Source organism: Lagenorhynchus albirostris, chromosome 12 (assembly GCF_949774975.1).
Source record: "Lagenorhynchus albirostris chromosome 12, mLagAlb1.1, whole genome shotgun sequence".
Lineage (NCBI taxonomy): Eukaryota > Metazoa > Chordata > Mammalia > Artiodactyla > Delphinidae > Lagenorhynchus > Lagenorhynchus albirostris.
Window position 1 is genome coordinate 81,778,084 of NC_083106.1, and position 24,941 is coordinate 81,803,024.

The 24,941-nt window shown below is 38.3% G+C and overlaps 1 protein-coding gene across 1 annotated transcript in view; it reads right to left on the reverse strand.

The window, feature by feature from the left end:
• Positions 1-24,941, reverse strand: part of COL19A1 (collagen type XIX alpha 1 chain) — a 352,964-nt gene that overhangs the window by 314,964 nt on the left and 13,059 nt on the right. The window contains exons 2-3 of the mRNA XM_060167691.1: positions 24,548-24,622; positions 23,603-23,702 (exon numbers count right to left, since the gene is read on the reverse strand). Of these exons, the coding sequence (XP_060023674.1) occupies positions 23,603-23,702; positions 24,548-24,622 (175 nt within the window). The remainder of the gene's footprint in view (positions 1-23,602; positions 23,703-24,547; positions 24,623-24,941) is intronic.

Consider the following 24,941-nt stretch of genomic DNA (forward strand, 5'->3'; position numbering starts at 1 on the left):
AAATCTCTGTTTAGGTCTTCTGCCCATTTTTTGATTGGGTTGTTTGCTTTTTTGTTATTGAGTTGTATGACTCAATACAACTTTTTGTATATTTTAGAAATTTTGTTTGTTTATTTTTTTGGTATATTTTAAAATATTTTTTGTATATTTTAGAAATATATATATTTCTAAAATATATATATTTTGTATATTTTAGAAATTAAGCACTTGACAGTTGCATCATTTGCAAATAATTTCTCCCAGTCTGTAGGTTGTCTTTGTATTTTGTTTATGGTTTCCTTTGCTGTGCAAATGCTTATAAGTTTGATTAGGTCCCATTTGTTTATTTTTGCTTTTATTTCCATTGCCTTGGGAGACTGACCGAAGAAAACATTGGTGTGATTTATGTCAGAGAATGTTTTGCCTATGTTCTTTTCTAGGAGCTTTATGGTGTCTTGTCTTATATTTAGGCCTTTGAGCCATTTTGAGTTTATTTTTGTGTATAGTGTGAGGGTGTGTCCTAACTTCATTGATTTACATGTGGCTGTCCAGCTTTCCCAACACCACTTGCTGAAGAGACTTTCTTTTCTTCATTGTATATTTGTGCCTCCTTTGTTGAAGATTAATTGACGGTAGGTGTGTGGGTTTATTTCTGGACTCTATTCGGTCCCATTGATCCATATGTCTGTTTTTGTGCCTGTACCATGCTGTTTTGATTACTGTAGCCTTGTAGTATTGTCTGAAGTCAGGGAAGGTTATGCCTCCTGCTTTGTTCTTTTTCTTCAGGACTGCTTTGGTAATTCTGGGTCTTTTATGGCTCCATATAAATTTTAGGATAATTTTTCTATTTCTGTGAAACATGTCATGGGTAATTTAATAGGGGTCGCACTAAATCTGTAGATTGCTTTGGATAGTATGGCCATTTTAACAATATTAATTCTTCCAATCCAAGAGCATGGGATATCTTTCCATTTCTTTGAGTCATCTGTAATTTCCTTTATTAATGTTTTGTAGTTCTCAGCATATAAGTATTTCACCTCCTTGGTGAGGTTTATTTCTAAGTATTTTATTTTGGGCGGTGCAATTTTAAAAGGTAATGCTTTTTTACTTTCCCTTTCTTATATTTCATTGTTAGTGTCAAGAAATGCAACCAAATTCTGTATGTTAATCTTGTATCTTGCTACCTTGCTGAATTCATTTATCAGTTCTAATAGCTTTTGTGTGGAGTCTTTAGGGTTTTCTATATATATATTATTATATCATCTGCATATAATGACAATTTTACCTCTTCCCTACCAATTTGAATACGTTTTATTTCTTTTTCTTGTCTGATTGCTGTGGCTAGGACTTCCAATACTATGCTGAAGAGAAGTAGTGAGAGTGGGCATCCTTGTCTTGTTCCAGATTTTATTAGGAAGGCTTTCAGCTTTTCACCATTGAGTATTATATTGGCTGTGGGTTTATTGTAAATAGCTTTTATTATGCTGAGATATGTTACCTCTATACTCACTTTCATAGCGATTTTTACCATGAATGGATGTTGAATTTTATCAAATGCTTTTTCTGCATCTATTGAGATGATCTTGTGGTTTTCATCCTCTCATTTGTTGATGTGGTGTATCCCATTGACTGATTTGCGTATGTTGAACCATCCTTATGACCCTTGGGTGAATCCTTGGTCATGACCCTTGGTCATGGTGTATGAACTTTTTTATGTGTTGTTGGATTCAGTTTGCTAATATTCTGTTGAGAATTTTTCAGTCTATAATCATCAAAGATATTGGCCTGTAATTTTCTTTTTTGGTAGTGTTTTTGTCTGGTTTTGGTATCAGGGTGATGGTGGCTTCATAGAATGTCTTTGGGAGTGTTCCTTCCTCTTCAGTCTTTCGGAAGAGTTTGAGAAGGATCAGTATAAGTTCTCCTTTGTATGTTTGGTAGAATTCCCCAGTGAAGCCATCGGGTGCTGGATTTCTGTTTGTAGGGAGTTTTTTTTATTACAGATACTATTTAATTTCTAGTGATCTGTCTGTTCAAGTTATCTATTTCTTCTTGATTCAGTTTTGGTGGGCTGTATGTTTCTAGAAAGTTTTCCATTTCTTCTAGGTTGTCAAATTTGTTGGCATAGAATTGTTCACAGTATTCCCTTATGGTTTTTTGTATTTCCACGGTATCAGCTGTGATTTCTCCTCTTTCATTTCTTATTTTGTTTATTTGGCTCTTGTCTCTTTTTTCTTGGTGAGCCTGGCCAGAGATCTGTCAATTTTACTTACGCTTTCAAAGAACAAGCTCTTGGTTTTATTGACTTTTCCTAATTTTTAAATCTCTATTTATTTCCTCTCTGATCTTTATTACCTCCTTCTTTCTGCAGACTTTATGTTTTGTTTGTTTTTCTTTTTCTGATTATTTTAAGTGGTAGTTTAGGTTGTTTATTTGAGATTTTTCTTGTTTCTTAAAGAAGGCCTTATATCACTATGAAATTCCCTCTAAGAACTGCTTTTGGTGCATGCCATAGAATTTGTATGGTTATGTTTTCATTGTCATTTGCCTCAAGGTATATTTTAATTTCTTCTTTGATTTCATCACTGACCCATTGGTTTTTTAATAGCATGTTGTTTAGTCTCCATGTAATTGTTTTTTTCTTGTTTCTTTTTCTGTGGTTGATTTCTTGTCATGCCATTGTGGTCAGAAAAGTTCCTTGAAATAATTTCTATACTCTTAAATTTGTTCAGGCTTGTTTTGTGCCCTAGTATATGGTCAATCCTAGAGAATGTTTCATGTGTACTTGAAAAGAATGTGTATTCTGCTGTTTTTGGATGTAATGTCCTGAAGATATCAATTAAGTCTAACTATTCTGTTGTATAATTTAGGATCTTTGTTGCCTTGTTGATTTTCTGTCTTGAAGATCTGTCCATTGATGTGAGAGTGGTGTTAAAGTCTTCTACTGTTATTGTGTTCCTGTCAATTTCTCCCTTTATGTCTTAGTATTTGTTTTATGTATCTGGGTGCTCCTATATTGGGTGCATATATGTTGACAAGTGTAATATCCTCTCCTTGTATTGATCCTTTTAGCAGTATATAGTGTTCTTCTTTATCTTTCTTTATAGCCTTTGTTTTAAAGTCTGTTTTGCCTGCTATGAGTATTGCAACCCCCATTTCTCGTCATTTCCACTTGCGTGAAATATCTTTTTCCATTCCCTCACTTTTAACCTATATGTGCCCTTTGCCCTAAAGTGGGTCTCTTGTAGGCAGCATGTTTTAGGCTCTTGTTTTTTTTATCCAATCTGCCACTCTGTGTCTTTTGATTGGAACATTTAGTCCATTGACATTTAAGGTAATTATTAATAGATATGCATTTATTTCCATTTTAAACCTTGTTTTGCCATTGATTTTATATTTCTTCTTTGTCCTTTCCTTTTTCTTTTTGTTTTTCCTTTTGTGGTTTGATGATTTTCTTTTGTATTATGCTTATGTTCTCTTATTTTTGTTTTTTGTGACTCTATTGTATGTTTTTGATTTGAAGTTGCCCTGTTTTTCACATATGTCAACTCCTTCCTATATCTACTTGCTTTAGAGTGGTAGTCGTATAGGCTCAAACACATTCTGGAAAAAAAAATCTACATTTTTTACTCTCCTCCCCCACATTTTATGATTTTGATATCCTCTTTTGCATCTACATGTTCACCTTTTTGCTGTTCACTGTAGTTTTCATCACTTTTCCATAAATTTTTGTTTTTTGGTTTTTTTTTTAATCTGTGTACTGGCTTATTTAAGTGATTTAGTTTCCAATTGTGATTTTCTCTTTCCTATAGATTCTTACTTCTTTTCTATTTAGAGACGACCTTTCAATATTTCCTTTAGGATAAGTTTAGTATTGCTGTATTCTTTTAGTTTTTGCTTTTCTGAGAAATTCTTTATCTCTCCTTCTATTCTAAATGATAATCTTGCTGGGTAGTATCCTAGGTTGCAGATTTTTCCCTTTCAAGACTTTGAATACATTTTTCCACTCCCTTCTGGCCTGCATCATTTTTGTAGAGAAATCAGCTGATAGCCTTATGAGGGGTTCCCCTGTAATTAACTCTTTGTTTTTCTCTTGTGGCCTTTAGAATCCTCTCTTTAACTTTTGCCATTTTTATTATAATATGTCTTGGTGAAAGTCTGTTTGGATTTATCTTGTTTGGGATCCTCTGTGTTTTCTGTATCTGAATATCTGTTTCCTTTTTTAGGTTTGGGAAGTTTTCAGCCATAATTTCTTCAAATACATTTTCTTTTTTTCTTTTAACATCTTTATTGGAGTATAATTGCTTTACAATGGTGTGTTAATTTCTACTTTATAACAAAGTGAATCAGTTATACATATACATATGTTCCCATATTTTTTGCGTCTCCCTCCCTCCCACCCTCCCTATCCCACCCCTCTAGGTGGTCACAAACCACCGAGCTGATCTCCCTATGCTACGTGGCTGCTTCCCACTAGCTATCTATTTTACGTTTGGTAGTGTATATATGTCCATGCCACTCTCTCGCTTTGTCACAGCTTACCTTCCCCCTCCCCATATCCTCAAGTCCATTCTCTAGTAGGTCTGTGTCTTTATTCCCGTCTTGCCCCTAGGTTCTTCTGACCTCTTTTTTTTTGAATTCCATACATATATGTGTTAGCATACGGTATTTGTTTTTCTCTTTCTGACTTACTTCACTCTGTATGACAGTCTCTAGGTCCATCCACGACACTACAAATAACTCAATTTCACTTCTTTCTATGGCGGAGTAATATTCCATTCTATATATGTGCCACATCTTCTTTATCCATTCATCTGTCTGTGGACACCTAGGTTGCTTCCATGTCCTGGCTATTGTAAACAGAGCTGCAATGAACATTGTGGTACATGACTCTTTTTGAATTATGGTTTTCTCAGGGTATATGCCCAGTAGTGGGATTGCTGGGTCATATGGTAGTTCTACTTTTAGTTTTTTTAAGGAACCTCCATACTATTCTCCATAGTGGCTGTATCAATTTACATTCCCATCAACAGTGCAAGAGGGTTTCCTTTTCTCCACACCCTCTCCAGCATTTATTGTTTGTAGATTTTTTGATGATGGCCATTCTGACCAGTGTGAGGTGATACCTCATTGTAGTTTTGATTTCTCTAATGATTAGTGATGTTGAGCATCCTTTCATGTGTTTGTTGGCAATCAAACTGGACAGCTACATGTAAAAGAATGAAATTAGAACACTCCCTAACACCATACACAAAAATAAACACAAAATGGATTAAAGACCTAAATGTAAGGCCAGGAACTATAAAACTCTTAGAGAGGAAAACATAGGCAGAACACTCTATGACATAAATCACAGCAAGATCCTTTTTGACCCACCTCCTAGAGAAATGGAAAGAAAAACAAAAATAAACAAATGAGACCTAATGAAACTTAAAAGCTTTTGCACAGCAAAGGAAACCATAAACAAGATGAAAAGACAACCGTCAGAATTGGAGAAAATATTTGCTAACGAAGCAACTGACAAAGGAGTAATCTCCAAAATATACAAGCAGCTCATGCAGCTCAATAGCAAAAAAACAAACAACCCAATCCAAAAATGGGCAGAAGACCTAAACAGACATTTCTTCAAAGAAGATATACAGACTGCCATTTGTTTATTTTTATTTTTGTTCCTCTTCCCTGAAGAAACACAACCAGAAAGTTATTGCTAAGACCGATGGCAAAGAACATACTGCCTGTGTTTTCTTCCAGAAATTTTATGGTTTCAGATCTCATAGTCAAGTCTTTAATCCACTTTCAGTTGATTTTTGTGTATGTAGTGAGGTAGTGGTCATTTCCCTCTTTGGCACATGGCTGTCCAATTTTCTCAACACTAATTATTGAAGGGATTATCCTTCTCCATTGTATATCCTTTGCTCCTTTAGGTGAGACTCCATTTTTATAATTTCCTTTAGTTCGTTAGACAGCTTCCTTTTGTTATTTGAACATAATTTAAATAGCTGATTTAAAGTCTTTACCTAGTAAGTCCAATAACTAGATTTCCTCAGTAACAGTTTCTATTAACTGCTCTTTTCTCTGTGTGTGGGCCATACTTTGTTTCTTTGCATATCTTGTAATTTTCTGATTGAAAAGTAGAAATTTTAGATAATATCATGTGGCAATTCTGGGAATCAGATTATTCTCCATCCATCAGTGGTTTGCTGTTGTTGCTGTTTATTATTTTTGTCATAATTGTTGCTGCCGTTGTTTGTTTTCTTAGTCACTTTCCTGAACTAATTTTGTAAAGTGTGCTTTCTCTGTCATGTGTGACCACTGGAGTCTCTGCTCAGTTAGTTTAGTGGTCAGCTAATGGCTGAACAGTTAAGTGCCTTTGACCTATAAGCATCCACACCTCTTCTGAGACACTATGTGCATGTTGGAGAATGGCTTCAACGCTCAGGCAGGCAGTTTACAACTCTCCTTAGCCTTCTCTTTTTGCCTGTGCAGAGTTTCAAAGTTGGCCAGGGCAATGAGCGTAGGGCCTTTTTGGAGGTTTCCTGGGTTTCCACAAATCCCTGTGCCTACACATAGGTGTAGATCGCACAAACACGCTGGAGGTTTCTAATGCTTTCTATGGACATCTCCTCCCCCAACTTTTCCTTTTAATTGTATTTGGTCATCTTCTCATTTGTCCCAATTGTAATTGCTGTCTTGGGTAGCTGCAATGTTAAACAATTACTATTGATTATTTTCAACAAATGCCAGGGGAAAAAGGCTGTACTTATTGAGTGAGCTGAGTCAGGTCAAATAAAGACAAGCCCTGTGAGTTGGGGTTTCCAAGGAACTACCAGTCAGGTAAAATAATGACAGCTTTCTAGAAATAGGGTTTTCGTTGACCTCTAAACCCATTCTCCTCCCTTCAATGGCTGCTAGGCTGCTAGTCTGCCCTTGTGATTATAGAGCTGTTGGTTTGCAAGTCAACCATTGTGGGAGAGAGAGGGAGGTGAATAGGACAAGTTTAAAATGCCACAAAGCTAGCTATTCTTACCAAGGGTCAGTCTTTTTCTTGAATAAACACCCATTAATTGTTGCAAGCCCTTGGTTAATTTCCAGAGTTCTGAAATGTTGATTTTGACCATTTATCCTGTGTTCTTACTGTTTTTATGGATGGGTACATTTTCTGGGCTTCTTACTTTGCCATTCCTTCTGACATCATCAGTAATACCTTCTTGGATCTTCCAGTTCAGCCTGACTGCAAGCTTAATGCAGCTCAGTGACCTGAGTGAGCATCTCATGAAGCAGAACCATGTGGATAAATCCTGTGCCTTTTTCTAACTCAGAAAATCATGAGAAATAATAAATTGTTGTTTTTAAGCCACTAAGTTTTGCAGTGGTTTGTTACAAAGCAAAAAATAATGAAAACTGGGCTTCCCTGGTGGCACAGTGGTTGAGAGTCTGCCTGCCGATGCAGGGGACGCAGGTTCGTGCCCCGGTCCGGGAAGATCCCACATGCCGCAGAGCGGCTGGGCCCGTGAGCCATGGCCGCTGAGCCTGCGCGTCCGGAGCCTGTGCTCCACAACGGGAGAGGCCACAACAGTGAGAGGCCTGCGTACCTCAAAGAAAAAAAAAATGAAAACACCTTTTTCCTCACTTTCTACTTAGGATTATAGTCATATAGGTACCTGTCACATTTCATCATGAGATTGCAAGCTCTTTGAAGGCAGAGACAACATTTAGTCCATCTTTGTACCACCCACAAAGCATAAGTACAGTGCCAACAGGGCAGTCTATAACTATTTGTTAAATGAGTGGAGTGAGCGATCCAGCAAATGAAACATTTTGATATGATTCCTTAATCCTTCATAAATAAAACTAAATATAATTATTTTAAAAAATTAAAAATGTAACTGAAATATTGAAAATATTTTATATTCCATGAAAGGTTTCTTCTGTGACAAAAATAATAAAACAAAATAATGTTATTAATATTAATAATGTTTTAATAAACATAGTCTTAAAATAATACATTGAAATAAATTTAGTTATGTTTAAAGAAAAATTATTTTTTCTTAGTCTAAGTTTATAATGGATGAAAATCCTTATAATTACTATATTTCCCTTTCAGAAATTGATATTCTGCTTTTGAGGCCAAAAATGATTTTGCTTGCCTAGACTGTAATTTTTGAAGAAAATATTTTGTATTTTAAAAATAATACAACATGTATCTACTCTTACAGACTATGTTTTTTGTTTATATCACACAAGCACAAACACTTAACGTGACACAGAATAATTTCTCTGCATCTTGCCAAAGTTTCTATTATAAAAGACACCATATTGGATTACTGGTCTGTTACCAGAGAGATAAAATGACAGCTTGCAGTGTCTAAGATATCCATGCTTGAATATTTTTGAATAGAGTGTAATTTCCTATAAGAAATTCTATCCTTTGCTTATTCAGTGATACTCCCATTAAGAAAAATACTGTTGAGACTTACTTGCCAAAGTCATTCATAGGTATATTGGGCTAGAAATTCTCAATGGGATATTTCCTACCTCCCTCCATTTTATACACATTGTACCTAGTTCAAGACTGTAAATGAGAAGTTCATCCACAGAAATTAATATTAACCTACATTTGAAGAGCTCAAAGTTTAGTGAAATATAAGTATAGTTAATCCTTTATTTCCCATTGTCTACTTTTCTTCACATTAATGAAAGTCACCTAAATATTCATGGACAGGTGAGAGCAGAGGTATGCCAAATTAACAAAATGTTCAATGTAAAAACAATTTTTACAAAATATGACTAAGTAAAAGTCATAGAGAGCCAAAGTAAAGTCATTCCAAATTACCCACAGGAGCCCAGGACACTTACTGCCTCTGGAGTCCTCCTTACACTAGCCCACTGAGAGTTCTAGATATAATCCGGAGTGTCTCTGAAGCCTTGTAATTCACATATTTTAGACTCTTTTGAACCTGTAATTTATTTCAATGTTAAGGAAAATCTAAAATTTAGTTTCCAACAGCTCTCTGATATTCTCTATGTATAGCAGCCCTCAGTTCGATCGTAAAATAGAAGGAAATGCTCTAAAACTATAGAGGAAGTGGTGGAGGATCAAAAGCGGGGTTCCTTATAATGACCAGCTATGGAAGAATGCCCAGATCTGAGGCTCTGACCTCAGTACAAAATTTCATAAAGATCCTTACATTACCGTGCTTCCCTCTTGGTATTAAAATTAAAAGGTTTTTATGCAATCAGCATAAATTGTAGGAGTGATCTTTTTTTTGAAAGCACTACTATTTTCAGTTTAGGAAAAAATAATCCTAACCTTTAAAACAACCTATAAATTAACCTTATATTCTTTTTTTTTTTTTTTTTTTTTTGCGGTACGCGGGCCTCTCACTATTGTGGCCTCTCCCGTTGCGGAGCACAGGCTCCGGACGCGCAGGCTCAGCGGCCATGGCTCACAGGCCCAGCCGCTCCGCGGCATGTGGGATCTTCCCGGACCGGGGCACGAACCCGCGTCCCCTAAATCGGCAGGCGGACTCTCAACCACTGCGCCACCAGGGAGGGAGGCCCCCCTAACCTTATATTCTTAAAGGACAGAGATGAGGGAGAATTAACACAAAAACATTATTTTTACTACTATGGGAGGTTAAAAATAAGTCATAAAATCTATAAGCCCCAGCCTATAGCCTTCATAATAAGTCACTGAGCTGTTAAGTAAGAGAAGATGAGAAACTTCAAATGAAAATACACTTCTTCCAATACTTTCTCCACATGCTTCAAACAGAATATTTAATTACAAAGTACTAGTAACTATATTTGTGGAGTCAGATAAAAATTAACATCTTATTAACCATAGGGATTTACTGTATAGGACTCTAAGAATGGATTGTATTTGTCTAAATAGCATAATAACTACATTCTCTAGATCTTTTTTTCCCACTTGACTAACGAAAAATACTTTCCTGATCAGAATTTATTTAAAATCATTAGAAAATACAAGGATTTCCCTGGTGGTCCAGTGGATAAGAATCCACACTTCCACTGCAGGGGGGCATGGGTTCAATCCCTGGTCAAGGAACTAAGATCCCACATGCCACGTGGTACAGCCAAAAAATAAATAAATAAATAAAAGCAATAGAAAATACAAATAAAACGATGATGTCTATAAGGCATCTATATTACAGGAAAGATCTTGGCCTAAGATGAAGTATTTAATCACTGTGTGTGTGTATACTTGTTATTAAATATTCAATGGAACTCTGCATCTGCTGTCTTTTGTATATGTGGTATGGACTCAGAGATACTCACATTCTCCCTAACTATGAAGTACTTTCACTGACAAGCCCAAACACTTAATACTCTACTATGAGAGAGCTTTCTTCCTCTCTGGAAAATGCGTTTTATAAACACAAGCTTTGTTACCATTAAAATAGTCCCTAGAAACCAGTCACGCATTACTTAACAAATTGTCTAATAATTAATCCTCTCCTTGGAAAGCGAAGAACAGGGAATCTCTGGGGATTGCTGTAAAGCATGGAAGTTTAAATGGGGAAGGCACAGGGAGGGAGGAATAAGGTCAGAGCAGGAGGCACCCCTAAGTCAGGCCGACCCAGACGAGATGCCACTGTTGTGAGCCCTGGGCAGCAAATGTGTCCCGTGAAGGCACTGAAAGTTTGGGAGGAAGGTTCCAGAAAGAAGGAGGTGAAAAGGGGAGAGGCAACCAAGATAAACCTTGACTACTGCCCTTACCTGTACTGTGGACTCACACACCTAAATTGCCACTTGTCATCTCTACCTGGATGTTAAAGGCAAGTCTAAATAAATAACTGAAATTGAACTTTTTGCTTCCTACCAAACACATCCCTTTACAAGGATTCCGCATCTCAGTAAAAGACATGACCATTCACCCAGGTGCTCCAGCCAAGTACCTAAAAGTCATACCTGATTCTTGCCTTTCCTTTATGAACTCCAATCCCATCCAACTCATCAGCAAGTCTTACTGTGTCTACCACCAAATGGATCCCGACTCTGTCCACTTCTCTCCAGCTCCACCTTCACTCCCCATCCCAAGCTGCCACGTCTTGCCCCGGACTCTTGTTACACGTCCTGATTGCTCTCCCTCTTTTCCCTCCCTTGAAGTATAGCCTGCACACACCGGTCAGAATGAGCTTTTTAAGTGAAAATCAGACCAGGTCCCTCCCTTACTTATCACCTTCCTACAAGGCCCCGTGGCTCCTAGAATGAAACGCACATCACTGATGACGGCTCACAAGGCCTAGTGCTCTGACCCCTGCCTTAGTCTGCCACATCGTGTCCTATTCCAGTCTCTGTGTGGCACCCACGCTCCAGTGGCAGTGACCTGAATTTTGTTCCTTGAACACCTCATTCTACTGAGGTCTTGGGCCTTTGTACTTCCTGATTCCTTCCTGGGAAGGTTGTTCCCAGGAGTCGTCACATGGACGCTTCTCCTCACTATTCAGGTCTCAGCTCTAATGTCCCTTCTCTGAAAGGTCTATAGTAATACAACACTTGCTCTGTTTTATGTCCTTCATAGGTTTATAAAAGCCCAACTTTTTAAAAACATGTATTAGTTTCCACATGTATTGCCTGTTCCCAACCACTAGAATGCGATTTCCATGACAACAGGGGCTCTGCCAGACTCCTTGCTCTAAATCAAGCATCTAGACCAGTCCCTGGCATATAGGAGGTACTCATAAAAATGTGTTCCATTCATGGAAAATCCATGATGATGCCTATGACCGGTCCTGGTAGATATCAAACACTTGTATTCAGTATGAAGTCTGTGTCACCCTGCACAATACCTTAAAAGTCAAGGCCTTATGAGACTGGGCTACATCACGTTCATCATGAAAAAAGCAGAAGGAAAACCCAAGCCCTATGCAAGTCTAAAGCAGGTTAATCAAAACGTTTGACACAAGACAATTCCAGGAACAAATACAATCAGTATTCTTACTTTCAAAAAGAAGTTTAAAATCTCTACAGACTGTAGCAAAATAGAATCTCTGCTCCAAGAAGATTTCTCCAAAAGTGTCTTTGAGCAGAAGTCTCCCCATCCTTGGAAATATTTCCGTTATAAAGAAACCACACATGACAATTTCCTGTAGCCCTACACTCCTAAAGCTGAAAGGGACCTTAACAGTGATTTAGAGCAACCAGCTCCCTGGATAAATGAGAAATTAAAGCCACAGAAGTTAAATAACTGCCTCTGTTAAATAACAAAGGTCAGGATGGGACTTGAACTCGGGACCCTTAGTTCCGAGGTCAGATTTTTCCAGTATATCAAGTTGCCTGCGTCCTCTGGGCTAAAGATAAAGTTTCCCTCATCGTTACTGACCTGACTTAAAAGTAATGTTTTGGGACTGTAAGGGAGAAAAAACTATTTTCTGAGTACTGGATGGGGCAGGGTCAGTGTAAATAAATATAAAATATTAACGTCAAGAAATGAAAAAATAATTAAAATGTTTAACATCATACTATAATATTAACGACAACAGTAAATCACATTTTGGGCTCCGAGCAAAGGATTCATGATGACGTTTGCACATTCTAGGTGACCAGTAGCCCTGAGGGGTAGATTATTACAGTTCCTTCTTCTAATGATATTTTGAGCACAGATCAGGAAGTATCACAAACCACATAGTAATATCCTTAAAATGGGCATACTGTCTGTTGGGTTTTAGGAAAGAAATGTATGCTATAGAAGGTGATAACCAATCAGGAATATTTGCCCTGTATTCCTTAGAGATCACTTATTAGAGAAAAAAAAATAGGATTTTTCACCAAGCATTTTCTTTAAATGAGTACAATTGGGGGTATGTAGTGAAAAATATGAGAACAGTGTATATACTAATAACTCTGTAATGTGAAGAAAAGTATGAAGTGTCTGATAAAAACTGCCTCCTTTTTTATCCTACTGGTGAGAAGTTATAAGTTGGGATTTTAATGCCTAAGGAAGAACATCAATAGAAAGGTTACCTAACTAAAAAGACAGGTAATTCCCTGAGATGTGAAAATAATGATCATAAATGTGCCTCTTTCAAGTGATTATGGAAAGAAAGAGAACGCTTAGCACTGACCCTGGCCCAGGGGTCAGTGGAAGCTTCCATCCCATTCACCCCCAGAGCTGTGGAATCCATGACTAACATAGCTATACACAAAGTTACCTTAATGAAGGGGAGCTGTCTAGTCTCTCGGGGACAGAACAATGTCAGCTGAACAAATAATGGGCATTCCTGGCTGTCCAATTAATGAGAAACCAATAAGCACTGCCTTAAGAGGATGAACTCTGCTTTTCCACACTCCCTTCCAGATAGGGAGTACTGCAAGCATGGAAGAGCCAGGGAAAATCATAAAACTTAAAAATAATGCACTCTTGGACTTCCCTGGTGGCTCAGTGGTTAAGAATCCACCTGCCAATGAAGGGGACACGGGTTCGAACCCTGGTCTAGGAAGATCCCACATACCGTGAAGCAACTAAGCCCATGCGCCATAACTACTGAGCCTGCAAGCCACAACTATTGAGCCCACGCGCCACAACTACTGAAGCCGCATGCCTGGAGCACGTGCTCCGCAACAAGAGAAGCCACTGCAATAGAAGCCTGCACACCGCAACAAAGACCCAACGCAGCCAAAAAAATAAATTAATTAATTAAAAAAAATAGTAATGCACTCTTTTAAAGTAAGTACATGCAAGTATTTATTGATAAAGTTGTTTTATGGGGAGATGGAATTAGGGAGTGGATCTCATTTTTTCCCCACTATGCCCTAGTAGTGTGTCAAGAAAAATAAACACCATAATGAAGCTCAAAAATTTGTTTACTCCTTAGTATATTAAGCAATTGGCAATTTCATTGTACAACAAGTTCAATTTGATGTATCTGTTCAGTGTTCCTAAAAGAACCTTAGTTTGTCATGTGGCAAGTAATATCTCTGTTTCATGTATAGAAAAGTAAAGAACAAAACCAAACTACAGAATAAGAGAGGATTAGAAAGAAAAACGCATGACTACCAGTGTCTTTTCTGTTCTTTTACCTAACTAAATAATAAGGAATTTGAGGCAAGAAGTGCAATGTAAAAAGGAAAAAAACAAAGATGAACAAACTTACTTTCACTATTACAGTCCTTAGAGACTGAAAAACAAGATGACACAATTATTCTGGAGAAATTTCCTTTTGTAAGTGGTGTTCCAAAAGCCAAGTGTGATTACACTTAGAGAACAAAATGTTTAAAAAGTTTAGTTACTAATTACAGTGATTCCAGGGCTAATTCCACCAGCTCATAGCGCAAGCCTTGAAGCGAAGCCCTTTTTTTAAAAGTCTATTTTGGTAGAGCCAAAGTGAGTTTTCCAGATCATATTTAGCAAGACCAACCTTTATTTTTCTGCTTTAAAAACGAAATGGCTAAATGGAAAAAAATCTATTTTTAAATATCAAGAACTGGCTTCCAAATTAATTCTTCCATTCTAAATAAGCGTGAGGCAGGCTTTATGAAGAACTTCCGTATTTACAAGTATCAGTGGGGCCTCTGACTTGCTGAATATCTTCCAGGAAGAGAAATCTGATACAAGTTACATTTCCTGAGAGTGAAGTGAGAGATGCTTGGAGTTTATAGTAAGTCATTTCTTGCCCAGCTGACATTCACCATCACCTGTCACGTTACAAGCAGTTTGGCTCGCAGGGCCTGAAGGGTTTGTCTGAAATGCCTTCACCCCGCCGTGGGGGGCTGGGGGGATGATGTCTGAGTTCCATAGTCACAGAGACTCTGAAATCTTAGCCTTTCTGTGTTTGTCGGGGGATTCAGCCACATAGGTTGCTAATGGGAAAAGAAAGCTTGGATGGCTCTCTGATAATCTTACGCCTGTTACGATTAGCATTTGTTCATTGTGACGTTGTAAATGACTTCCCCTTGAAAATGAGCCCTCCTACTAGATGGCATTCTGATAACAAAAATCGAGGATGGACCAGAGAAGCTGCTCTTCAAAAAGGTTTTTTCACTGTCCCCCACCCCCCCAAAAAAAGATAAAACAAATCCCGGGTCAAACCCCGCTCCACGCCCAAGAAGTCCTCTGAATTGTGAAGTGTCCTTCTGAGTCTGGGGGCTTGGCTTCTAATTCAGGGTCAGCCCGGGAGAGTCCCAGGTCGCTACCCAAAGCTGTGACTTTCCCAACGGCATATACTCAGCCTTTTTTTTTTTTTTTTTCTAGAATGGAAAGTTATTCCTCCCACACCTTCACGCTTTTGAACATGGCTTTCTTGTGGTATAACTGATACACTCGGGTTTCTCTTCAGAGCCCAGAAATCTTTCACCTTTTACTTTCCTTTTTTACATGAATAAAGTTCTAACCCCTTATCCTGGCACGTAAGGCCTTTCAGAACAGCACCTCAGCTGCCCCTTCAGCTTCCTTCACCACCAGACAGTCTCTCCCCTCTGTTTACTAAGCACACGGGATTTCTCACCAGTCTGCAAATTACGTTGACCTTGAAAACCACCATGATGCCCCCTCCAACTACCACCCGGCAAATTTGTGCTCATCCTTCAAGCCTTTTTTCACATCCCCTATGAAGTTTTTCCTGGTTCCTGGAAGGGTTCGTCCGCTCTTCCAGAGTTCATCAGACCTCATATCTAAAGATTGCTACAAATTCCATAATTCCCAGACAGAAATAACTAGGACGCTGTCTTTATTTATTCTTAAATCCTCAGTGCCTGGCACATAGTGAGTATTCAATGTCATTTGGGAATTGAGTGAAATACTTGGTTAGAATTTCTTCTTTCATTGGCATCAAAGCTGAACTTAGAAATAACGGTGACTATATCATGAAATATTTTTTCCTACATAGGTCTCCTAAGCAAAGGGAATTTTATTTTCTTATCCTGGGTAAATTAGAGAGCTATTATCTGTGAAGATAGTAGAGAGGATTGCCTATATCCGTATCGACGAGCTTTAGAGCCCCACAGAGGAAGGAGTGCCAAGCGTTAGTTGTTAAATACACTGTGAGAGGGAATTCCCTGGCGGTCCAGTGGCTAGGACTCAGCACTTTCACTGCCGTGGCCCGGGTTCAATCCCTAGTCGGGAAACTAAGATCTTGCAAGCCGCATGGCGCGGTCAAAAACAAACAAAAAAATTACGCTGTGAGGCTCTGTACCCAAGCGGCACTGCTTTGGAATCCACGGGACAGCTAGAGGGTCACTGAACCCATGCCACCACCCTCCAAAGCACACACACAGAGAGCAACTTTGGCCTTGAAGGCTGAGGATAAGCAGCCTTGAGCAGAGGTTGGCTGGGTCCCAGGAAGAAGCGTTTTCATGAAGGGGACCCACAGCAAAGGCCGGGTGACATGCACTGACAAGGAGATTAGGACCCAAGAGCAGAAGCATACTAAGTGAAATAAACCAGACGCAGAAGGACAAGTATTGGATGATTCCACTTACACGAGGTCCCTAGAGGAGTCAAATCACATAGACAGAAGGCAGAAGGGTGGTTGTCAGGGGCTGGTTGTAGTGCCGACCAAAATGAGGCCATGAACGAGGCGCTACCAAGCTGATGTGAGTCACATACGATAACATACGCAGCTTTGTGGCCACCATGCTTATTTTCTGATTAGCCTTGATGGCTCAGTTGAAAGAATTGAGATGATAATAAATTAGTGATTTATTAGCTGACACTATTCTTCTTGGATTCACAGACGTTTCAGAGTTTGTCAGTGAAATCATAATTGCATCTTCCTATCTGATTCTGTCTGAGGATGAGGGTTAGACTATCCAATGCTATTTTATGAAACATGGAGTCCTGTCGATCCACAAGAAAATCTGTAGAGCTGTTATAAAGCTGTTCTTGGGCTTCCCTGGTGGCGCAGTGGTTGAGAGTCCACCTGCCGATGCAGGGGACGCGGGTTCGTGCCCCGGTCCGGGAGGATCCCACATGCCGCGGAGCGGCTGGGCTCGTGAGCCATGGCCGCTGAGACTGCGCGTCCGTAGCCTGTGCTCCGCGACGGGAGAGGCCACAACAGTGAGAGGCCCGCGTACCGCAAAAATAAAAAATAAAGGTATTCTTAAGCACTAGTATAACGAAACATCATATATTACTATGGTCGATGCTCTGGTTAATTCATCAATTTAAGGTCATGCTTAAATTTGGGTTTACAACCATTATAAAAGCAGCACATTTGCCACCACTGAAGGTTAATAGCTAATTAATCCTCATAGCATTTTTATGGGGCAAATAAGATTAAAGATGACTGAAGTATGTGGTTCCATGCTTTCTTTCTTTTGTATATTCTGGAAACCTGCAGTGCACATTCCACAGATACATACATATAACCCGCACCCAAGCAAAACCTCTGCTGTCTCTTATAAGATTTGATTCTTAGGATAAAAAGACAAGTGAAGAGAGACAAAAATGTAATATATAATCCAACCATAGAAGTAGATTAATTAATGCCTGTCAAGCTGGCCTGAGTAATTACCAAAATAGGACGCCTTAATTTTATTACTTTATGATGACATCGGCATTATTATGACTCCTAAGTAGTAGACTTAACTGGTACTTCACTTCTCTCAAGGTAAATGGCATCAGGACGTTTTAAGATAAGATAATTTACATGTAATTAGCCATAATTACAAAGAGATCTGCTGTATAACATTGCACTTATAGTCAGCAATGACATATTATTCACTTAAACATTTGTTAAGATGGTAGATATGTTGAGTGATGTTTCCAAAATAAAATAAAACAAAATAACATAGATATGAATGTTGTAGAATCTATATACATAAGATCAATTACTGATACTTTTTACTTCTCCCTCCCAAATACTGAATTATATGAAATCTGAAGGAGGAAAATCACAACTTACTTAAAATTGTTGATAATATTAAATGCTTCCAAAACTGTTAAATGAAACTACTGAACTGATAATATTTCATATTATGTTACATTTTAGAAGTATTGGAGGAAGTCATTGAGAGGATTTGCCCACCAGTTGACCTGTGAGCTGGACCCGGGCAATCAGAGGTTCCAAACCTCCTCCCCTGTCCTTGGGATGTACTTTCTGCCCACCATTCCCACGTTAGGAGTTGTTTCAAGGATGCAGCCTTGAGAGAGTAATGTGTAGCTGAGACCATCTGGACAGTGTACATGACTGACCCCCATTAAGGCCTCTACATAAACTTCTATGATTACGGTGGATGGGTGCAGAGATTTACTGCTCTTGCCGCGCCCAAGACAAGCCTTGTATGTACGTTCCCTTGCTCAGTAAACCTGCCACCTACCAATCTGGGGGGCTCTGTCTCTTTCTTTGGTCTCTCCTTGCCCTCTGTGTATAGGGGCCAATTTCAGGTTTCACCAGGGGAACTCCCGTGGTTATGAACAAACAAGTAGCCATTTCAACCTAAAGCAATTTATTATTGGAACATATTAACATCTCTTAATTTTCTAGAAAAATATAAAAGAGGTCCTTGTGATAGAGAAGTAAATATTTCTGTGCATTCTTAAAACTGTATAATACTCTTAAAATTCTTTTCTATCTAATATATAAAATTTGGCTAAACTGAATAAAAAAGAATGAAATGATGCCATTTGCAGCAACATGGATGGACCTAGAGAATATCATACTAAATGAAGTCAGAAATAGAAAGACAAATACCGTATGATATCACTTATATGTGGAATCTAAAATATGACACAAATGAACATATCTACAAAACAGAAAGACTCACAGACATAAAGAACAGACTTGTGGTTGCCAAGGAGGAGGGGGTGAGGGAGGGATGGGTTGGGAGTTTGGGGTGAACAGATGCAAACTATTATATGTAGAATAGATAAACAACAAGGTCCTTCTGTATAGCACAGGGAACAATATTCAATATCCTGTGATAAACCATAATGGAAAAGGATATGACAAAGAATGTATATATATGTATAATCGAATCACTCTGCTGTACAGCAGAAGTTAACACAATATTGTAAATCAGCTATACTTCAATAAAATAAATGTTAAAAAATAAAACTTCGCTAAATTATATGATTTAAAAATTTTAGGGCTTCCCTGGTGGTGCAGTGGTTAAGAATCCGGCTGCCAATGCAGGAGACATGGGTTCAAGCCCTGGTCCAGGAAGATCCCACGTGCCACTACTGAGCCTGCACTCTAGAGCCTGCAAGCCACAACTACTGAGCCCACATGCTCAGAAAGTGTAGCTTTTATGAGAGGAGCTGTGGGCTTTGAGTCCTGCAGCCTATGCTCGAATGATAGGAGGGACACAGCTCAGTTTCTTCTTGGGTCAAGGCAAGAGCAAAGTGTAGCTTTCCCTTGCACTGTGTATCTCTCCAGCAGGCTTCAGGAAGGCAAGATGAGACCCACACTTTTCCACCAGTGCAATCCCAGAGCTTAATAAAGTGCTCAGTCCATAGTAATCTCAGTAAATGTTGAATAGAAGGGTGAGCTCTGGACTAGACTGAATTCATTTCAGTGACTTATTGAATGCTACCTCTTATTCACCCTAAGTGGAACAGAAAATTCCGGGAACCCCTAAAATACTTATATAGTAAGCCACAGCTTTTATTTGTAATTGTTACAAGTTTTCAGTTAAAAACACAAAACTTAATAACAAAATGTTTAAGTATAATATCCAATGTTACTAAGGAAATTGGAGAAGAGATGGATAAAACAATGATGGAACATAATTAGAAGTATATTACCAAGATCTCTAAAAATGAACTTGTAATTCTACTTTGAAAAAATCAATCTTATGAATTTTTTGGGCTCAACAAGTGTTTACTGAATGAACGGACACGTGAAAAATAAACAAAGGAGGTGATGAGTAAGTGGTGAGTCTTAACTGGCCTCTCTAGCCAGAAAAACAGAGGAAACAACTTTCCTGTATATTGTAGTGTTATTTATAATAATAAAAAGCTGAAGGTAGTGTGAAGGTCCATGTAGAAAAGACATGCCCACGGGGTGAATCATTTAACAGGAGCAAAGACCAGGGCTGATGATGCTGTGATACACACAACAGCTTTCCCCATACTTAGGAATATTTCCAAGGGAACTGTTAAGGTCCAGAGAACTTTAAAATCTCCTAAAAAACGCTATATATCTTCTAAATATTTAGAAGGATTGCTGAGGATTATTATGTATTACAAAACACAAATGAAAAGGGCTTCTACCAGCTTTTTTCTTCCATGTAAAGCCATGAAACTAAAGAGCCCTTTGCTTCCAGAAAGCAACCACCAATTTAATGAAAGGGACAGAGAGACGACTCCTCTTCACTGGAGATTTATTTGTTTGTAACAAAAGCAAAGAGGACCATATCTATCAGCTATGCCACTGTTTCTAGCTACACTATCCAAGCTCATAAAATCTTAGTAATCTGTGTTGATTATTTTTTCACACATAGTCTCATTTCCCCCCATTCTTGGGAACTGCTGCAGCTGCAAAAGCCACCCGGTCACAGGTGTCATCCTAAATCAGAGAGGCTACAGACTAGACTACAGACTACAGCCCTCCCTTCCCCCCTCTTTTCACGAATGGGCCATAGCACTCCAATCTGCTGAACTCAACAGGGCCTCAGAAGCCTTCTCAACACAGTATTCCAGGTAGACATAGAACCTGAGAGATAAGGCTCTTTACCGTCCTTGAATTCAATAATGAATCAGGAATTCACTTTTCTGTGACATTTTAAATTTATATATTCAACTACTAACGCATTTTTATTTAAAAACATGTTTATATACAAGCAGCCAATGAAACATAAGAATTATGTTATACCAAGAAAATAAGGCGCTCTGTACCATATGCATGTTCTGTATATGTTTTCTCTCAAAACTTCACCATTTTGCCCTGATAATTGCCAAAAGACAATTTAAAGATAATCAGAGTATGATCACCTGGGATATTGCTTTCAATCTGTAGAGAAATTATTATTTCTTTCACATAACCAGAGATACTTGTAGATACATGAAGCTGAGAAAATTTCCTCTAAAATGATGCTAGAAAATTCTAGAAAACTGGGTAGCATGCCACCCAGAATCTTTGAAAGCACCCAGATACTTACCATTTGCTATCCTAAGGAATACTAAAGAATGGACATGAAGAGAAAAGAAAACCAAACATAGAAACCTTGTCAGATGTTCCCTGAGCCTGCGCCACCTTTTTGGGTACAACAGTGTTTATCTGAAGGACCCTTGGAAGAGCTGCCTTTGGGTCCTCACATTAAGCCAGGCTCAAGGCACCAAGTGGGTACCTGACCAACAACTCATGAGATCTCTCCCCTCGTAACCCTCACCTGGAAGATGGCAGAACAATAAGAGCAAGCTCAGGCACAGAAAGAGTCCCAATTTCCATATAAACTAGCATCTGCCTTTTCCCATGCTGATTCTGCAAGATGGCTCATTTACAAATATATAAATAGCTGCAACTTTACTCCAGTCTCATTGAAAAATCAGAACGGCATCATGTGAGAGAAGCATCCTAGCATCCTTGGCTCACGGAGCGAAATGTAAGTGGAGCTGGGCCAAGCTACTTGACACTCGCTAGTCAGCTTAACCAGATGCCCTCCAGTTTCCTGCAGTGGAGGGACCGGGTTCTGCTGGCAGAGCCTGAGACTTCATGCACATCAATTGCCCAGCAGTCGCACCGTGATTTAGAGCCAGAGGTCGGAAAATAAATTTCAAGTAGTACCTAATATTTATTATCACACATATTCAAAAGAGAATGGCAATGTCTAAATGTGGCAGGAAGTTTTCCAATGTAGCTACTTAAAATTCGCTACGTCTTCTTACACACAGGCTCAATGAATTTTCAAAGATTGTCTCTCCAGTACTCTGGCCACCTGGCCAGACTTAGAGGGGTTTAAATCATCAGGAAAAGGGCAAGAGAGAAAATGCATTTTAATTTTTGGAAGAGAATTTATTGCCTTGCTTAAATTCATTAATTAAAGTTATCTACTGGTAGTTAAGAAACATCTAAACCAATATATATGAAATATAGATGAGATACATATTGACTTTTCTTTGCTGCATATGAATACCCAAATAGGAAGCTGTCAAGCCCTGAGGGTTTAATGCCTGCATGCGAAGCCACCTTCAGGCTTAAGACGCCCACAATAGCATAGATCTGTACAGTGACATCTGCTGAAGTTCTCCACCAGACAAATCACCCATTACATCCCCTGGTATCAAATTACCCTCTTCCTTAGCCCTCTGATTTCTTACCAATTAATGAGCAGTTTACTTTTTTTAAATTTTATTTTGCGGTACGCGGGCCTCTCACTGTTGTGCCCTCTCCCGTTGCGGAGCACAGGCTCCGGACGCGCAGGCTCAGTGGCCGTGGCTCACGGGCCCAGCCGCTCCGCGCCATGTGGGATCTTCCCGGACCGGGGCACGAACCTGCGTCGCCCGCATCGGCAGGCAGACTCTCAACCACTGCGCCACCAGGGAAGCCCCCAAACAGAATCTGATGCTTTATTCATTGCAGTGTATTCACACCCTGAAATGTTCATCTTGGACTCAAAGGCTGAATATCAGGACCATATATGCTATATTTGCCTTCCTGATGACTCAAGCTTTCTGAATTACTATTGATCCATCCTCCAATTACATATAGCCAACCATATGGGGAATTATTATTGCTTTGTATAATTGCTGACAAATTGTCAGTATTTAAATGGCAAGTCATTCTTTTTAATCTCATATTTATCAGAAGAAGAAGTATAGTAAAGATAACAAACCAACAATTAAAAAAAAACCCTTCAGTAAATTCATTTTGAAATGAAATGAGTAACAAGACCAAAAAAAAAGGCTTTTCTTTACTATATACTCTACACAGTATATAAAATGAATATACAGTAAGGGCTAAGTTCTTTTATTTTAATTTACCATGGAGCTTATCTATATGCATGAAGCATGTAGAAATAAATATAATAAATATCACTCTTTTGTCTCTAAGTCTACATTGTGTCTTAGTTTAAAATTCACATTTTAAAATCTAATTTTGGTTATGTCTATTTAAACATAAATAATATTTCTTCAAAAACAAATTTACTTACTATTCTCTAAAGATTATGCCGCTATCGATACATGTAAATTTACGCTATAGAACAAGATCAGTTTGTAAAGATTACTAAAAACCACAACTAATCAAACAACACATTTACCACAGCATTCAAGTGATTGTGTTACTGTCGACAAGACTTTTTATTCTTAAACAAATTATTTGGAATCTCTTTAGAAAGTAGTTTATGTTGTATTATTAAAATGTAAAGAAAGGGCTTCCCTGGTGGTGCAGTGGTTAAGAATCCACCTGCCAATGCAGGGGACATGGGTTTGATCCCTGGCCCAGGAAGATCTCACGTGCCACGGAGCAACTAAGCCCGTGTGCCACAACTACTGAGCCCGCGAGCCACAACTACTGAAGCTTGCGCACCTAGAGCCTGTGCTCCGCAACAAGAGAAGCCACCGCAGTGAGAAGCCTGCGCACCGCATCGAAGAGTAGCCCCCACTCACCGCAACTAGAGAAAGCCCGCGCCCAGCAACGAAGACCCAACACAGCCAAAAATAAATAAATTAAATAAAAATAAATAAATTTTTTAAAAAGTGAAGAAAAATTATTATTTTACTTACATGGTGTCTCTAATAAGACGTGAACTTCCCAATTTGATACAAGTTTTATCACCTTCACAAAACACACGTCTCAGAGAAAAGCGCTCTCCTAGGTCAAAACCTGTGGAATGTGACAAATGATTTAATCCAGCAGTTTTATTAAATTTAGTAAATTCACAGAGTTACCAACTTTTAAATAGGATTTTTTGTAGTCCTTATCTGTAGACTGACTTATTTCAAGTTAAATCTGCTCTTTACGGGATCAGCAAAATATCTTGATTTCTTTTCCCTCTGTTTAGGATATAGGAGGATGAAATATATGTCACAAGATTCAAGTATTATTTTTCTTTGACCTAGGAATTATTCTAAATAAGTAAGCAGAGTAGTTTATTGTAGCAGCTCTGATAGCTAAAGACAGAAAATTAGTTAAGTAAAAAATACTACAGCCATTCAACTGAAATCTAAGCAGTCTTTTAAAAGAAATCGTGCTTTAGAAAAATATATGTTGACGTGGGGAAATGCTCGGATTTCAAATGCAGTATATGTATTATGATTACGTGTGCATATATGGGTGGGGGAAGGGTGGAGAGAGAAAACGGAGGATGAAGGGAAAAAAGAGAAAGATAAGAATGTTACAAAAAGGGAATCATGACTGTATTTGGGTAGTGAGATCTTCTTTCTCATACATTTTCTTTTCTTTTTTTCAAACTTTCTACAATGGATACAACTTTTAAAATTTTAAATAACTTTTGTTCTCCGAGAGGTTGAGTTGTTGGTGGTCCTAGGTTAAATGATGTAGAATTCTGCGCTCAGAAATTTTTGTACAACATTTGACTTCTTTGCTTTTAATTTTTTAGTATTGGTGTTATCTTAAACTACAATGTGAAGGAGTCACCTACAATACACTACGTGTTTGGTGATAATTTTACACAAAAATGTTTCTTTGTGAAGAACTGTAATGCTTACCTGAAACTTCAACTTTATCTCTGTAGTCTGTTGTAAACTGGTGTCCCTCTTTCCTCAGTATAGGACATTGTTTCTCTATTAAACAAAAAAAAGGTATTGAGAATTTTCATTACATTGTCTATCATTTTTTTCAAATAAATTTGAATCATACAATACAATCAGAAATGTAAGATAAAATGGAAAGAAATTAAACCGCTCTATTAAATTCCTTTTATTTTATTTATTTATTTTTTTTAGATGTTGGGGGTAGGAGTTTTTATTAATTAATTAATTTATTTTTGCTGTGTTGGGTCTTTGTTTCTGTGCGAGGGCTTTCTCTAGTTGTGGCAAGCGGGGGCCACTCTTCATCGCAGTGCACGAGCCTCTCACTATCGCGGCCTCTCTTGTTGAGAAG